The sequence below is a fragment of the Peromyscus leucopus genome, chromosome 8b (assembly GCF_004664715.2).
Source record: "Peromyscus leucopus breed LL Stock chromosome 8b, UCI_PerLeu_2.1, whole genome shotgun sequence".
Lineage (NCBI taxonomy): Eukaryota > Metazoa > Chordata > Mammalia > Rodentia > Cricetidae > Peromyscus > Peromyscus leucopus.
Window position 1 is genome coordinate 96,292,621 of NC_051086.1, and position 17,112 is coordinate 96,309,732.

General features: G+C 51.1%; 2 protein-coding genes across 2 annotated transcripts in view; both read right to left on the reverse strand.

Moving 5' to 3' along the window:
- Nucleotides 1-17,094, reverse strand: part of Hoxb3 (homeobox B3) — a 41,224-nt gene extending 24,130 nt beyond the window's left edge. Inside the window, exons 1-2 of the mRNA XM_037201610.1 lie at nucleotides 16,961-17,094; nucleotides 662-851 (exon numbers count right to left, since the gene is read on the reverse strand). The gene's annotated coding sequence lies outside the window, so the exon portion shown is untranslated. The remainder of the gene's footprint in view (nucleotides 1-661; nucleotides 852-16,960) is intronic.
- Nucleotides 2,463-5,485, reverse strand: Hoxb4 (homeobox B4). The gene is given in 3 exon segments (XM_028869027.2): nucleotides 2,463-3,996; nucleotides 4,820-5,029; nucleotides 5,032-5,485. Coding segments are annotated over 3 exon segments (750 nt in total). The 5' UTR covers nucleotides 5,273-5,485; the 3' UTR covers nucleotides 2,463-3,697.
- Nucleotides 17,095-17,112: the final 18 nt, after the last annotated feature.

The window sequence follows — 17,112 nt, forward strand, 5'->3', positions numbered from 1 at the left end:
GGGAGGTGAAGTGGGGTGAGGGGGTGGGGGGACAAAAAAGAATTTCTATGTCAGTGCACCTGGCCCTGAGCGGTTCCTCCTTCTCAGGGAGTAAAGGATTTGTCTAGAATCCCAAGCTAGACACCAGAAGGAAATCTAACCAAATGAATTCACTTCTACCAGCTCCCAGGCTTCATTCAAGAACTGCATTTCATTTCTCCAGGAGGCCGCTATCTCCCTGGTAAACAGTGTAGACAATCGGAGTCCCAGGAACACACTGAGTATGCACCTTGCTAGACACAGGCACGCACAGGCACACACAGGCTCTCCCCAAGCACGCCTGCATTTTTCAAAAACCAGAAAGCACTTCTGAAGAGCGGCCCAAACAACCTTCTTCTCTGGTGTTTTTCAGGGACCCTGACACCTCTGTCCCAGCCGGTTCAAACACTCTCCAGGCGCCCAGGCCTCTCTCCTCTGTCTCTCCCGCTCTCTCCCAAACATCAGTCATCATAAAACGCAGCAAACCTGCTCAAGCATCCACCATAAAAACCCCACAAAGACAGTTGAAGAAGAAAAAGGAGGAGGTGAGCTTTTTTTCTTTTACTTGTAAAAAGAGCCCATAAAATTATTTCAAAACAAAACAGAACACAACAGAAGTCACCCCAAGCCAGGGCTTTGTTACCTTCTTCTGTGCCTCTTGCCTGCTCTCGCCTGAGTGCCTGGGCTTCGCTGGTCCCATTCATGGTGAAAGCCTTCTTCCAAACTGAGAGAAAAAAGTTTTCAACTTTAGGGTTCCAAAAATGTTCCCCCTTGCAGATCCGGGAGAGGCGGCTAACACTTTTTTCCCCCAACAGCCGGTCTGCGGAGATTTGCTGTTGAATAATAACAAAGGAGAGAGGATACGTATTTAAAGAAAAGAAGTGATTAATGGTTTTCTGTATAATTCTCACATTTTTCTTAGCTCTTGTCTACACAGAATGGCGGTGAACTTTAAGCACCATAGAAATCTTCGTCTTCGTCGTCTTCTTCTTTTCTTTTCTTTTCTTTTTTTTTCTTTTAAGGTTCTATTCATACCTTCTAAGAGGCAGCTTTGATTTGATTCTTTAGAGACATTCTTGCAGGGAGACCTTATGGTTTTCGAGAACTATTTTTTCCCCTCAACTAAGGAATGTCTTATGTCCTCAAAACTAAAACATTACACCACACCAGAGACAAAGCTAACCCACTCATCCTCCTCCAGGTCTACAGGCAACTCTTCTTCCTTCCTCCCTTCCTCCCTCCCTTCCTTCCTTCCTTTCTTAATTTTTTTTAAACTAATCTCTTGGTTGCATTTTAATAGGCAACTCCAGGGCCCTGGAGATACTGGCCCGATGGGTTCTCCGGCCTTACTCAGACTCCTGCTACCCTTACAGGCCAACTAAAGAAATGCAAAATAAACAACGACCAAACATGTGGATGGTATTGGCTCTTTATTTTCTGGAAAGAAAGGGGACAAAAAAAAAAAAAAAAGCCCAAAACAAAACGAAACAACTTTTAATTGTATATGCTCTTTGGAGCCTGGAGCTTCTTGGAGAAGAATGTGGCTGTACCCTGAGCCGTCACCGGACCATGGACCCCAAGGCTAGAGCTCCAGCCCTTAGAACCCTTGCCTGTACCGGACAAAAGTGACCCAAACCTGTCAGAGGTTTGTGAGGATCACCTGGACCCCTTCCCCTCCCCCACTCCATTCTAGGGGTAATTGGGATCTCAGACACAGACAGCTATTTGGTCCCCAGCCTTACTTTCGATACTTTCTATGAGAAAGAAAATGAAAATTAATACAGGAGCAGAGCTTCACAAAAGAGGCCATTTGTCTTCTTGATTATCTATTTGCTTGTCAGAGTTTGAGCTATGGCACCAGCTAGCTCCTTTGTAATATAAAAATGCTCTGAAAACCTGCAAACACCCAGAAACATCTGTGCAAAAAATTAGACTCATTAAAGCCTTAAACACCTCAGAGGAAAGCGATACCTTCTTATGCGGGGAGGAAAGAGGTCGGCTCCTGGAGTCCTCTCTCCAACTTTAATAACCAGAGCCGGCTGTCTAGAAGGAGACAGCTTAACTGCATTTTATTTGCTTATGACAAATAAATCACAGTATGAAAGACTTTGCTCTCCTTAAGCCTCTGGTGTCTTCCAATGAAACGCACACCCCCATTGGGGCCTGGAATCAGCCCTCCCAGTCCTTGTGATCCATTTTTGGACTGGAGGGGGGAAATTTTTAAGCCTCAAACAAAACACATCCACTCCAAAGGGAAAATAAACCAGCTACCACAATTTGGAAGCCTCTGAGGTAGAAATTCCCACTGGAGCCTTTAAAACAAAACAAAACAAAAACACCCCACTTCCTTGTGAGGCCAAACCCACTAGGTGCTTAGCATATACACTGGGCTGGGCGGCACTTGTTCATATCTTTCACATCAGCATTCCAACAAAAACACGATGTGATGGTCACAAGAAACCAAACATTTATTTCTGTTGTCACTCTGTACAGGACACAAATTTTCACACCAATGAAAGGTTCTAGGCTCAGGCAGCCCCGGAGGTAGGAAGGGGCCTGGTTTGGAATGTCAGAAAGAGAACAGGAGAGAGGACACACATGACACAAAATAATAATAATATTATTAATATTAATAATAATAATAATAAACAATGCAAGAGTGATAACAACGGGAGAAGGCTCTGCAACATTGTCCTTCCAGAGTAGGAGGGCCACAGCATTTTATTCCCTAAGTTCACATTCATCTGCAGTCTAAGAGAAGGCCTCTGCTGTGGAACTGTGGATTGGCCAGAAGATAGTCCCAGCTCCCAGAACTCAACTGCCCCTCACCCTGCCAGGCCTGGCTGGACCCTTCTAGCAGAAGGTCCTCCTGGGTGTCTCAATCTCTCTTTTTTTATTTTTTTTTTAATATTTCTTGGGTTCGGATTCTGAAACCCACGTTGGGCAGGCCGCCCCTCGCTTCCCTCCTGTTCCCCCTTCTAAGCCTAGCGTGGAAGCGGGTGAGCAGTCACACACACACACCCCCAAGGTGGGCACCGACAGGAAGGGAAGTTATGTGTGTGTCTGTTACCGTGGCCAAAACACTGTGCTATCTGGCAGTCAGAGGGTGCCTTCGCTGGGTGTCAGGAGTAAGGGACAAAGAAAGACAATCCAGGCTGCGGTCCAGCAGCGGCGGCAGCAGCAGAGGCGGCGGCCGGGCCGGGCCTCATTTGTTAGCGAGTGTCGAGGTAATGGTCGCCACCGAGGCTCGTCCTCTCCTCGGCAGAGTAAACAAGACAGATGGGCCCAGGCCGGGCATGATTAAAGATGAAACGTGGATCCATCTTCACCAAAGCTGAAAACCAGGCTCAGCAGGCTCCTCCATTTCTCTTTCTGTCTTTTCCTTTCTTCCTTCTTCTTTTCTTTCTTTCTTTTCTTTCTTTTTTTTTTTTTAAGGAAGAAAGCAAGAGACTTGAATCTTGCTTCCGGAGGGTTTCACCCTGCTCCCTAGAGTCATTTCTATAAATAAGGCTTCCCTACCCCCCCTTCTCTGCGTTTATTCCTTATAGATAAAGTGGGGGTAGGGTCGATAGGTTTTTCTGGGCTCAAGCCTGGGGACCCTCCCATACCCCCGCATCCCCCTTCGGTGCTCGCTGCCCACCCCCGCCCCCCAGGTTCCAGCTCCTGCTTGGGGGGGGCACTAGAGCGCGGGGGGGCCTCCATTGGGCCGGCCAGGGGGTCCTCCGGCTGCGCCCGCGGTGCCACCCGAGCGGATCTTGGTGTTGGGCAACTTGTGGTCTTTTTTCCACTTCATGCGCCGATTCTGGAACCAGATCTTGATCTGGCGCTCGGACAAGCAGAGCGCGTGGGCGATCTCCACCCTCCGGCGCCGCGTCAGGTAGCGGTTGTAGTGAAACTCCTTCTCCAGTTCGAGGACTTGCTGGCGAGTGTAGGCGGTCCGAGAGCGCTTGGGCTCCCCGCCGGAGTAATTGGGGTTTACTGGACACACACAGAGAAGGAGAAAGAGAAAGTTTTATTGCCCCCCGAAAGGGAGGAGGGAAAGCCTTTTCTTTCAGCTAACTTCAAGCCTCCAGGTCCCACCACCTCATCTTGGAGGGAGGGGTCGAAAAAGGAAGACAGACATCGGGACCCACGGAAAAGAAAAACCTCAAACTTTTGAAAGGCTGGGCTGTCGTCCTTGTTGCCTGGGGGAGGGGGCACTGTGAGGAATCTTGGAAAGATTTCATCTCACTCTTTGGCCTGAGGACCCCGGGTGGGAGAATGGAGGGTGGGAGAGGGAGGGGTGTTGCCCCAGACCCTTCCTGGATTTAGTCCCCACCCTCACTGCTCAGATTCCAAACAGCGCCTTCTCCCCAGCAAAAAAACTTTTGCCCACTTCTCCAGCCAAGGAACCAGGCTGGAAGAAAGGGAAAAAAAAAAAAAGAAATACTGGTAGTTGCTTCAACCCTCTGCTTAAATACGGATTACTACCTCCTCCTTTCTCCTCCTCCTCCTTCTCTTCCCCTCCTCCCACACCCCTCCCCAACTTCCAACTTCACTGGGACTGCGTATCCCAGGCGAAAAAAGTCGCTGGGAGATTGGAAAAGAGGATGACTTCAAAGGCGCAGGGCCCACCAGGCCATAAAAATTTATGGGCGATGTAATTATGTGACTCTGAAAACAGGAGACCGTAAATCTCTGGCAATGGCGAGTTTATAGCGGGGACAATTGGCTTTCCCCAGCTCCCTCCCCCACATGCCTCGGAGGTCCCTTCGCTGTAAAGCGCCGGGGGTGGGAGGGGAAGGGGTGCCCACGCACTCACCCGTGCTCACGTGAACTTTGCGCATCCAGGGGTAGACGACGGGCTCTTTGCACGCGGAGTGGGACGGGCTGGGATGCAGGGGGTTCTGGGCGCAGGGAGGCGGCGGGGGGCTGCTGCTGACCGCCTCGCAGCGCTGCCCGGGCTCCGGGAGGAGGGCCCCGGCTGGTGGCTGCACGGGAGCCCGAGGGGACAGCCCGGGCGGTGGCGGGGCGGCGGGGGCGGCGGAGGCGGCGGGGGCCCGGGGTCTCGGCAGGCCGCGTAGCGCTGCACGGTGCACGGAGCACGGCGCCCGAAGGCCGCCTCGGGCTGGAAGCCGCTCTCTCGCCTCTGGCCGCCGGCGTAGTACCCCGGCGAGTGGTCGCTGGGTAGGTAATCGCTCTGTGAATACTCCTCGCACGGAGGGAACTTGGGGTCGACATAGTTTGAGTTGATCAAAAAGGAACTCATAGCCATTAATTTCTGGGAATTGCCCACAAAATATACTAAAATTTATTCCGACCCCTGACTCGTTTTCCTGTTTCCGAAAGCCCTCCTACTTACTGTCAAGTGAACAAAGTTGGGGCCCACGTGATCCTCGGAGCCAATGGCCACCCGGCCTGCGATTCCCGGATAAGGAAATCTGCTCACCCGGACCCTACTCCAGCCAAAGAGGTTTATTTCCCCTTCTCTCCCCCTCCCCACCCACCCAACACCAGGATTTACATAGGGCTCCTGCGGGGCGACCCCCTCCTCGCCTGGCTTTCTCCGCAGCGCAGAGAGACGGAGAGCGAGGACCTAGGAGTGAGCGGGTTAAGACTAGAGGGCCTGTTTTAGGGGGGCTGGGCCGAGCACAATCCCTGCATCCCTCTCAGAAGTTGGGGCTCCGAGTGTAGCCCCCCTGCCCTACCTCACCTCTGTCAACCGTTCTCTTCCTTCCACAGGGCCCCATCTCCTCCCCAGGGTGAGTGGGAGCTCACGCACCCGGTGTCTGTGTTGGAAGTTAAGTGACTGGAGGGCCAGGGGGCTCCTTCTTGAAAGGGGCACCCACTAGGTTAGAGGGGCGCTGAGCTGGGGGCTTCTCCGAGCAGCCAGATGGGGAGGAGTAGGAGGTGAGCGAGGAGGCGTCGGGAGCTAGAGGGCGGGTGCGCGGAGGGACTTGTCAGAGATGAATGGAACCGCGGGCGGATCGATAGGAAATTCACGCACTAATTCGGGGAGACTTCGCCTTCCAAATCGCATTTAGCTGCACTATTAGCTTCGCCGTGTCCGTCAGTCTGTCCTCTCCTCCTAACCACTCCCTCCCTTTGACCCACAAGGCCCACGCTCAGAGCAACGACTTGAGTTCCCGCACTAACGACAGAAGCTAGAATAAAGCAAAACCTGCAAGTTTCGAGAACAAATTGAGTAGCAATTTGCTAATTCCAGATTCATCGAAGCAATGCTAAGTGTGGCGCCAAGAGTTCTAATTGCCGCGAAAGCCGCCGCCTCTGCCTGTGTGGCCGAGAGAAATTTCACATCCCTGTGATCTAAGGGAAGGAGCCCCAGCTGTGACACCCCCACCAAGGACACATGCACGAGAACACCCACGGCAACCTTGTATTTTCAGGGCGTCTTGTCCTGAACCCAGTGAAATAACGACCTCCGCATCCGTTCAAAAAGCAAATTTCCTTTGCCTTTGCACCCTGTAGGCAGAAGCAATCGTTTCTCCCCCATGATTTCCAATAAAGCCCCCTAGACTCCTAATAGAAGATAGATAGGTTTGGACTTCAGGATAAAATTTTAAAACACCAGTAACATGAACCTTTTAAGTGAACAAGGACCCAAGCTTCCAGGAGCAGGCATGGGCAACACCTCAGGTAGATGAGATTTCTCCCTAACCAGTTGAGGGAGGAAAAGAAAGAAAAAGGAGTCTTCTCGAAGCCAGTCACTGGATTGTCCTCATTTAGAAAATAATCTACTTTTCTTCTGGGAAAAAAAAAAAAAGAGCGGAGTGTTTATGTCAACTACATATTCCCCTAGATACGAATTTGTGACCACAAAATTCCTTACACAAATTCGGATCTACAGGGTATATACAGAAGACAGACAGGTCTTCTTGGCCCAGGAAATTTCCAGTTCTCTTACTTTCGGCGCGTTCTTCTTTTGGGGTGTAGTTTGCATGCTTTCTTTTTATTTCGTTTTGTTTTAATTTTGAGCTCTGGGAGCAGAAAAGTCACTGTGGGTCTATTCTTAGGATTACAAGGTTTTCAACTCTCCTATCCAAAAAAAAAAAAAATAAATCAAAAATAAAAGCAGCTGTTGGGCAAAGGGACTCAAACCTCGTGGCTGCCGCGCGACTTTCGGTGGCACATGAATTATGAGATGTAAACATTAGCTAAGTACAAAAGGAGAAAGGGTCATCCTGAGGCTGCCTCGAAGTCAGAATCAGGCCTTTCTGGGTGCGCTCAGTCCCTCCCCTCTCCCTGTGACTTTTTTTTTTTTTAAGAAAAAAACAAAACCCCAAACCAGCTCTCCTCCCTTGCCCCCACAGTCTTTAGTTTGTGATCAAACGCATATCTAGATATTTCCCAAAGCGAAGGGAGGAGAGAGGGGCTGCTGGGTGTGAAGGGGTGTAATAAAAGTCCTTTTGGAAAAATTGAATGGTAAAAAGAGAGAGAAACAGCTGTGAAGGAAAATGCTGGGAGACCAAGCAGATGGGGGCTCCCGGATATTTAATGATGGGCAATTCCGTTTACAACCTGAGAAAAAGATCAAAGGCGCTTCATTTCCGAATGAAGGGCAATGAGGAACCATAAAAGTTGCAGCCAGATGATGCGCAGGCCCCTCCCAAACTCCCATATCCCTCATACCTCCCAGGGGCTGGAATGAGGGGACAATCCCACGGAGGTGTGAGGAGGACCTCCACTATCCACTTCTTAGCCCCAGAGGGAGATTCTCTGTCTAGAGGGCAGGCTAGCTGGGCCCATCCACCTGCTTGGGTTGCTGGCGGTGGGGCCCAAATGGGATTCTGAGGTTTCTGAATGAACTTCCTGAGGCTCCCAGTGACTGTTGGTTTACTAAACTGGAAAAATGGGAAACTGGGCTTGAAGGAACAGCAGTGTAAATCCTGAGAGCTGTGACCAGGTGAGGGCCAGTGTGCCCAGCGGAAGCCCCCTCGCCACCCAGGTTTAAGAAACACTTTTGTCCTTATTGAGTAAATTAGAACACTGCCAATTTCACGAACAGACACAAACAAGCCAAAACAACCCTTTAAACCACCTCACCCATGCAGAGACCAGGAACCATTGCTGGGTGGGTGGGGTAGGAGAGATCCCACCTGAGACCTCTGTTTCTGTTTTTTGTTTTTGTTTTTGTTTTTGTTTTTGTTTTTTTTTTAAAAAAACACTCCTATATCTAGGCATTGCAATCTTGGCCTCTGGGTTTGGCTACTAACCCCAATGCCCTCCTAGCTAGGCCAGATTCATGCACAACTGGAGAGAAAGAATACGATGTAGTTTCCATCTTCATCAAAGACAGGGTTCAATCTGATCACCCATAGACAAAATGTGTTGCTTTGATTCCCACCAGATCCCTAATATCCAGCAAGAACCAAGTCTTCTCAAAGGGTATTTAGGGGTGTCACGACCCACCCCAACTGTCCAGACCCCTTCCCTACCCCATACCTCCCACTCGTAGACACCCGTCTAACCCACCTGCGGCTTGGGAGAGCATCTGAGTTGGCCTCTTTTCTGATCTACACTTAACAAGGGATGTGGCCCAGGTGTCCAGAGCACCAAGAGAGAGGGTATGGTTGAACTTAGGCCCCATCCCTGAGATTTTTCCGCTCCTGAGAACTGGAGAGCCACCACCTGCCCTCACACCAACCCCCATCCACACTCCCTCCCTGTGTAGACGCCAGGGGTGGAGGACAGGATTCATCAGTAACCCCCAGGACAGGTTTCACGGCAGCTAGAGACAGCCTCACCCCTCCACACCCAGAATACCAACAACAATAAGCATAACAATAAAAATGCGCAGAGCCAGAGGCTTCTGCACCTTCTGGGCTACCTCCCAAGTGCTCTTAGGTTCTTCGAAGACCACTTGGCCTCCTTCTCCAAGCAGCCACAGGTTGCTAGTGTGACCTCTCGCTGCCCAGCCCAGCCCGCCTGCGCCATCACAGGCGTGCCCCGGCCTAGGAAAAGCATCCACCTTTTTATGGGCGAGCTGGAAGAGAAGCAGAGAGGAAGGAAAACCCGAGCAGAGGGCCAAGCTGAGGCTAGTCCCCAGCGGCCGGGTGGCACTCCATGCGTGGTGCCGCCGCCGAACGGAGCAAGGGCCTGAGCCGGCAAGAGTACTCACCCAGCCGCTCCCCGCCTGCTCCCGGCCGACCCGCCGCCGTGGGCCCGCTGAGCAACAGCTGAGCTCGTTCCTGTCCACTATTGTGTGTCCGGAAAACCGAACCGCGGCTGCGGGCAAAGGAACCGCAGGCCCCCTCGGAGGCCGGAAAAAGACTTTTTTTTTTTTTTTTTTTGGTGTGTTTTTGTTTTTGAAGAGCAAGTTTTCGTATTAATCTCATACTTTGGCAGTCTTTGTTAAACAGCTAGGCGCGTCACGAGGCTCTCGAACATTTTAATAATTTTTAGACGCCGTGACCTGCGGTTCACCCCTCTCCGGGCCTCCCCCACGAGCAGGCAGTTACTATAATATGCTCACGCAGTTCGCTCGGTCATATTGAATTTTGCGCAGGTCATTACTTGGGAGAAAAATGACAGGGCAGGAATTTGATTCAGCTTACCCTCTCCAGCTCGACTTTTCTCTTCCCCCCCCAACCCCCACCCCAAAAAGTCTCCATTGGAATACTATTCAGGCAGCCCCGCCCCCGCTTTGATTTTTCAATCATTCCTATATTTTTGTCAGCTCCGGTTCCCAGGACTGAGAGCAAGGGCGTGTGATCCTTCTGAGGCCTGAGCACTAGCTCACTATGCTGGCCCTGGCACCTAAAGGGCACAAAGTGTGTCATTGGGCATCTGAACCCTAGAAAACCGGCCTGAGCCAAGGGTTTCCTTCCCTGGGCTCTTCCCCTAAACACCGCCTGCACCGGGCAGGGCCTGGGCCGGCAGCTACCCTGACACCCCTTCACCCACTTCATTTGCAGCCTCAAATGCCAGATACATTGCCACTTCTGCCAAAACTTTAGAGGCTTCGGAATTCCAGAAATGACCGCTCCACCTCTCTGGAAGGGAGTCTGATCCACAGCCAGATCTCATTCTGGAAAGAGATCTCAGGGAAAGGGACAGACAACACTGGGCAAAGCAGGAAGCTTGAGGACCTGGCTTTCAGAGGCTTTAATGGTCCCTAAAAACAAAACACTCCCCCTCCATTTTTTTTTTTTAAAGGACAGAGCTGTCATTCATTCGGCCACTCTTGTGCCTTCCTTCATCACCATCAGAATGACCCAGGTTTTAAAATCTGGTGGGATGTCTACACAGTATCTTTCCTTTCTCTGGCCCCGGAGTTGACCGGGTGAGGTAGTCTAGACAACTCCTCTTCCACCCAGTTCAGTCAGCCCAGTCTAGTGAGTGTTGGCAGGGTGGCAGCCTCTAGAACGGATGGGTAGGGCAAGGCAGGCAATTTTGGTCTGGGGTAGCAGAAGTCACCCTTCCCTCCTGGCAGTCTTTTTAGCCTGGGACCTTGGACCACTCCAGTCTATTCCAGATTTCTAAATCTGTCAACATTTTCTCCCCCAGATAAAAGCAAAGGAGACCAAGGAAGGAACCAAACGAAATAGATTCTCCACTTGGAGTCTTGACCTCTGCTCCTCAGGACCCAAGAGTTCTTTTCTGGACACCCCCCCCCCGAGAATTTCACTTGAGAACGAAATAGAAACAGAAGTCCACACACCCTTTAGTTTGGAGGGGGGGGGAAACGGGTTGAATTGACTTGAAATTTGCTATTAACCCTTTTTCTCTTTGGCTTTATTTCAGAAGTCATCTTTACAAAAGCTCCCAGCCTATGTCCATGGCAGAAGGACAAACACCCACGGTGCACCTCCTACAGCGAATGCTTGGAAGAGACCATGATGACATCTCCTAACGCAACAGTCGTTTAAAGACCCAAAATAGACATATGCCCTAGCGTTATAATCACCGTCTCTAGGAAGCATTTTACTTATGAGCTAAGCTTAATGCATAGACTGAAGGTTCATTTCAGGACGCCTGTTTTCAACTCCAGTTACAAAGATCTCCAAGAGACCATTAAGTATTTTTCCATCACACTTGCCCTCCCTCTTCCAAAGAGGGCTAGAGAGGGAATCAGGATGAACATCCAAATGGAGGCTTGGGAGAGGGGAGAACTAACTACCTTTCACTGTCCTAGTTCGTAAGCACCACAGTTTAAAGGGAAGGATTAGGAATTTTAAGAATGTCTGGTACTGGCCCAAAGTCTTGAAGTCCAGTACCTGGAACTAATCTAAGACCTAGGGGTCTGGGAAGACAGGGCTATGTTCCCTAGGCGAGGAGGAGCACCCAGTTTTGGCCCCTTTAGGGCAAGCAGGGTGGGGCTGATGTTAGCGAGAATCAAGACTTCACCTTGGAAGCCTTCTTCGGCCCTGCAAGGACGTGTGGGTAATTGGATTTTTTAAATGTGTGCGGCTGGGTAGGTTTTAATTAAATTTTATATGGTGACTCAAAGGTTATCTTTGGGAGAGAAAATTGCGTGGAGGATTCGCCACGCCCCGGAGCGCTCTTTTGTGCCGCTCGCTCTCCACCAGCAGCCTCGCAGCCTTGGCAGAACAGTTTCTTCCTTCCTCAGTTTCCCCTCCCCCAGATCTCTGCCTTTCCCCTATCCCACTTCTGCTGCCTCCACCCCTCACATCTCCCAGCTCCCTCGCCTTCCTTACCTCCAGCATCTCAAGCTCTCTCTTCTCTCTTCACACATACAGCCCCCTCCCCCTCTCCCACCCCGCCCCTGCCGCTAGACGCCTGGGCCGCCGGGATCACGCATGCACGTAAACTTTTGACCCTCCAACTTTGCGACCCCTCCGTCAATAACACTGGCCTCACTGCCCAGAGTCTCCTTCTGCTGTGTGGACTGCAGAGACCCAAGAGCAAAACACCTTCCCTGCCCCTCCCCCTTTGGCCGCCTTGTGCCCCCACCCCACCCCAATTAAGAGCCTGAGACCTGAGGAATAAGAGTGTTAGGTTATTAAACAACTCGGGGGGGGGAGGGCGCACAGGACCTCACTTCCTGAATTTTCATAGGTCTCTTTGATCGAGATGCCAGCGAGGGCTTTTGACTGCCCACCCCTCCTTCACTCTTGTCTAGAAGAGTAAGGCCGGCCGGCCGAGGTTGCTGAGTGAGGGGCCTATGGGACCCGCAGAGTGGGCTGACCTGGAGAAGAGAGGTTTTTAAGGTGAAGAATGGAATGAGCTTGAAGCAGGACTTCCTTGGGATCGGGATCGGGATCGGAGGAGCCTACTGGGCCCTTCGGGGTGGAAAGAGAGCTGGGTTCCAACAATGCAGACCCGGAGGGGCCCGGGGCCACCTTGAGCTCGCTGGCGTCTCAGAGACCCCAGCCTGGCTGTGAACTTGGTCTAAGGCGGACTCTACTGGCAGATCCGGGAAGTTACAGCCTCTGCCTCCCGGCCAGCGCAGCAGCCCTGCAATGGACCAGCACGCTTTCGGTTTCCCATCTGCCCAAATACCACCTCTCAGGTTCCCATCTGTTGCAGCCAAAGGTTTCATTTCTCCTTCTGTGGGTTCCTTGGGAATCGTAAACCAAGTAAGAGAGAGAGAAGGGGGTAAAGAGGAAGGAGGGCCGAATATAGAGAGAAAGAGAAAAATAGGTGCATAAAGTGCCTCCAAATCCCCCACGAGGCGACCCCCTCGCACGCTCATTCTCCCTCCACCGGTCTGCTAAGTGCGTGGTGCCATGCAGACTGCCTGCCCCCTTTTCCACTTAGGGGTAGGGGGAGGTGGGTTATCTGGAGGTGAGGCACGCCAGCCTCAGGCCTAGGAACTACTCCTCGCTGGATGATTCACCCTATTCCACCGGGATCTGAAGTCCTGGCGTGCTACTGCGACCAGCCCCGGCCGCTGAGCCCCCAAGGCCGCAGTACAGCCTGAAGCCACGTGCATGGCCCCAGTCCTTTAAGAGGCTAGAGCATGGTCTGGATGCCTAGGAGCCTTTGCCAAGGGCAAGGTGCTGCAAGGTGCTTCAGAGGATACATACATCTTCCTTCTCAAAGGAAATTAAGAGAGAAGAGACAGGAAGGAAGGAACTTAAGGTGTAAAAGAAGAGAAAGAGGAGGGAGTCAGAGAAAGTAAAACTCGAGGGGGGTGCTATGTGCTAGTGGACAGGTTCCCAAATTACCCCGAATTTGATCCTATCCTGGACTTTAAACCCACCACCACCACCACAACCACTACTTCCTCCTCCTCCTCCTCCTCTTCCTCCTCCTCTTCCTCCTTCTCCTCTTGGAGCTCCTAACTCAATGAATTCTCCATGAATCTGCCTAAAGAAAGGAGGAAAGATCACCTAAACCTGTAGGCATACCCGCCTGTCCTGCTAGGCTGAGGTGGTGGTGGTGTGGTCAGCAGCCGGTAATGTATGCGGCAGAGGCTTGGAGCCCCATGTAGGCCGGCGCTGCGCACCCCCCCACCCCCGTCTGCTGACCTCTGCGTGATCCCGGACTCTATGAATTATTGATGAGATATGAGCGCTGATTTCCCCTTTCAGGAGGCAAACTCCATTATATTGTTAAAATGGCGATTTAATCGTTGAGAATAGCTTTGGTGTGGGTTTTTTCCCCCAACTCATTTGCGCCTCCTTCCTTTTCATTTAACTCTCTTAATTAAATCCTTTAACAGATTTTAATCACTTTTTGGAGGGAAGGGTAGGAGGAAAAGGAAGGGCCACAACACCATCACTACCACCACCAACAAATGGGACACCAAAAAAAACGACCAAGCAAAACAATCCTGAAAAGCATCAGGAAGCTTCTACCTTTGGGAAGTTGAAAGAAAGGTGAGGAGGGCCATTAAGTCCTCTCAAAAGATGACTTTGGGAACCTCCACCAGAGACAGCATCACAGGGCTGAACAAGGAAGAGACATTAGGAGGTGTCGAATCTACCCCTAGGAGATTTTGGGGGGGGGGAGTTCAATTGCAGCAACCAAGACAGGCTTACCCTTGCAGAGAAGTCCAGGGACTTTGAGCTTGGGAGGGTCCCGGGATTCTGGTGGGAAGCAACTCTCCTATCTGGGCCTCGGGGACACTTAGGGAGAAATGTCCAGTCTCCTTAAAGGGCCCCCTTGCTCCCCTCCCCCTCCCCAAACAGCTCAGTTTCCATGTGGTGTCTGGGTTAATTAATATGGATGTGTAACTGTGTTGCAGCAATCGATAAACCCTGCTGAGGGCAGATCCCAGCCTCAAAATCCAATTACTCTAAAAACCTCCAAAAATGAATAAAGTGACCAGTAGTGCCTACTCCTAAAAAATGGGGGAGGGGAGACTCTTATGAGCCCTGTCTTCTCGGGTGGGCCTGGTGGATTCCAGGCTGGGATGCTTCTATTCAAGGAGAGCTGACCTGGGAAGGGACTGAATTTGGGGATACTCTGCCTTTTCCCTTGCTTGGGATCCTTGGCTTCTCTCCCAGCATCCAGATCTCAGGGAGAAAAGGACCAGGCAGGGGAAAGAAACTGGCTGTTGGCTCTCCTCCTGTTCTGCCCTCTCACAGCCAGGGAAGGGTTAAGTGTCCCTGCTGCAGTTATGGAGAGGAAGCTGATGAAATATGGGCCCTTGGAACTCCAGGCTAGGCCGGCTTTCCTGTTTACACTTCTTTATACTTCCTCCCATCCCTGTGGCCACAGAGAAACAAAACAAAACAAACAATCAAATAAAACAAAACAAAATCCAATTGTCCTCCAAGTGGTGGCCAGGCTGGGCTCTGGCCCTGGGGTAGATGATTGGGTGAGAGGGTCCTGGCTTGGCTTGTGGCTCAGAGGTTGAGGCCTAGACATGTGGGGAGAGGAAGCAGTGGGAGAGAAGAGAGAAAAGATCCGGGAGCAGTAAAGCAAGCGGCTCTGAACCCGAGAGGAAATGGAGGAGGGGTGGAAGTGAGGAGGAAGGAAGAGGAAGGGGAAGAAGAGAAAAGAGGAGGAGGAGGAGGAAGAGGAAGAGAAGAGGGAGGGAGGCAGAGGCAGCCCAAGTCAGAGGCAGGGGCAGTTCTTTGTACCGGAAACCTTCCATACTCTGCCTCCTCTTCCCCTGCTTGCCCGGGCCGCAGTTCAGAGAACAGCTGCCCCAGAAAGCCTCGCTGGGGGAAGAGGAAGCCCACGGGGCCATAGGAGACCTTCCAAGGGGTTATGTCTGAAGGAAAAGTGCCCTTTTTTCAGAATGTTCTTTGCCATTCTGAAAAATGGATTCAAACATGCTCCATAGATGTCTCAAGGCTGTCAGCGTCGAACATTCTATCTGAGTTTGCAAGTCTGACATGCAAAGTGCAGGAAGGACGTTTGTCAGGGACAAACCTGACGATCTGGACAAACCTAAGAAGGATGTGGAGAACAAGATAGAGTGAGGCCAGAAGAAACTAGGAAAAAGGACGCTCTTGGAAGCCCCGGGTTAGACTTGGCTACTGTTGCCTGCCTCCTCTGCACTTCTTTCAACTGCTTTGAAGGCTTCAGAAGCCAAACCTCTAAAGCGTATTCATATTTTAAGTGCTGCTAGCATGCTTTGATCCTTTGGGAGTGGAAAAGAGTGTCCTTTACAAGGGGTGTAAATGTCCATCGTTCTTAGGGAGATGCCTGGGTGAGGAGCCCAAGCCCTTGGTCTCTTTCCTCTGTTCTTAAAGCTCACTGAGGGTCTCCTGTAAACTGGACGTGGGCAAGGAGTAGTGAGCTCAAAAAAAAGAGAGAGAGAGAGAGAGAGAATAGAGAAGAGCAAGGGGCAGAACTAGAAGAAGGTGGGCATCAGTATCCCTTTAGTGGAAAACAGGGGAGCCCTGTGGCCCTTCTTTGTCAAAGATCAGAAGCCCCTCAAAATGCCAAGTCCTGTCTGAGGAATTATCCACTAGAGTTGGTGAATCCAGAGACAGTGAGCTCGCCGGAAGCAGGACCACCAGAGTCATTGGCCCCAGAGATCTTAATTAAGAGGGTGGGGAGACATATCCATTTGATCGTAAGAGGATTCTAGCTTTTAGAAGAGGGGTGACTTTTCCTTAGAAAACAAGGTTCCCATGGAGGGGAGCAAGTTTGGAAGTCCCTCTGGTTTGCGGTGATACAAAACAAAAGAGACCATGCAGAATCCAGAGGGGGACGAAGAGCAAAGAGAAAAGATAGCACCTTTGGGGACCTATGTTCCTGGGCAGGTTGTGTTTGTGACACACCAGTTAGACATACCTATGTCCTCCAGACCTGGACAGAAGCTCTGTTCCTTCACATGCCTGGTCGAAATTTAGGTTTGGAACTAAAGGCTATGAACCCCTCTGTCTGCTCCTCCTTTTGACTCAAGTTCCTTCTCAGAAACCAGCAAAAGAAATCAAATTGAGACCAACAAGCTGGAGGTGGCTGTGAAAACACTGAGCTCTTCCATTCTAGATAACCCTGAGGGGACCACAGGGAGTGCAAGGGGGGGATGCTTTTATGGGGAACAGACATGCAAAACCCAGAGAGCATTCTAGGATAAGGTGGCCCACAGCAGCCGCCTTTCCCTGGTCCTTTTTCTCAAATATATCCAGGTAAAAGTGCCCGCCGGGTGCCCCCAACACATCCCAGATGAACAAATCTCGTCATGTTTCTTTCCTGGGGGTTAAAAGGGGGATCTACATGCAGATAGCCAGCAGAGAAACACCCCTCCACCACACCCAAGCTTTATTCCAGCTGTTCATATTCCCTCCTTCTTGGCACCTAATTTCCAAAGATATTGAAGGAACATGGATCCCACATGACCCCCTTTCTCCACAGAGTCCGGTGCTCCGCAAAGATGCAACAGACACGTCCCACCCTTGCAGCTTTACAGAACTGAGCCCTCACAGTAGGCACCTCGTTCCTCAGAACTGGGTATTTTTTAAAAAAGCTGTTAAATTTCCCCTGTATCATTCAACTGGAAACAAGATTTTCTCCTCCCATCCCAAGCCCCAAAACTGCAAGGGGAGAAATCGAAAGCTGGAAGCGACTTCCTTACCGTGGAGTGCTGGGCCTGGGCTCTGGCCACTGCCTTGCTGGGCTTTTCCGGCTGCTCCCAGCTCGCAGAGCGCGCGCTCACCTACCTCTGCCCCCTTCCCACCACAGTGAGCAGTTAAAGTGTCACTTAGCATTCTGGAGAATGTGAAATAT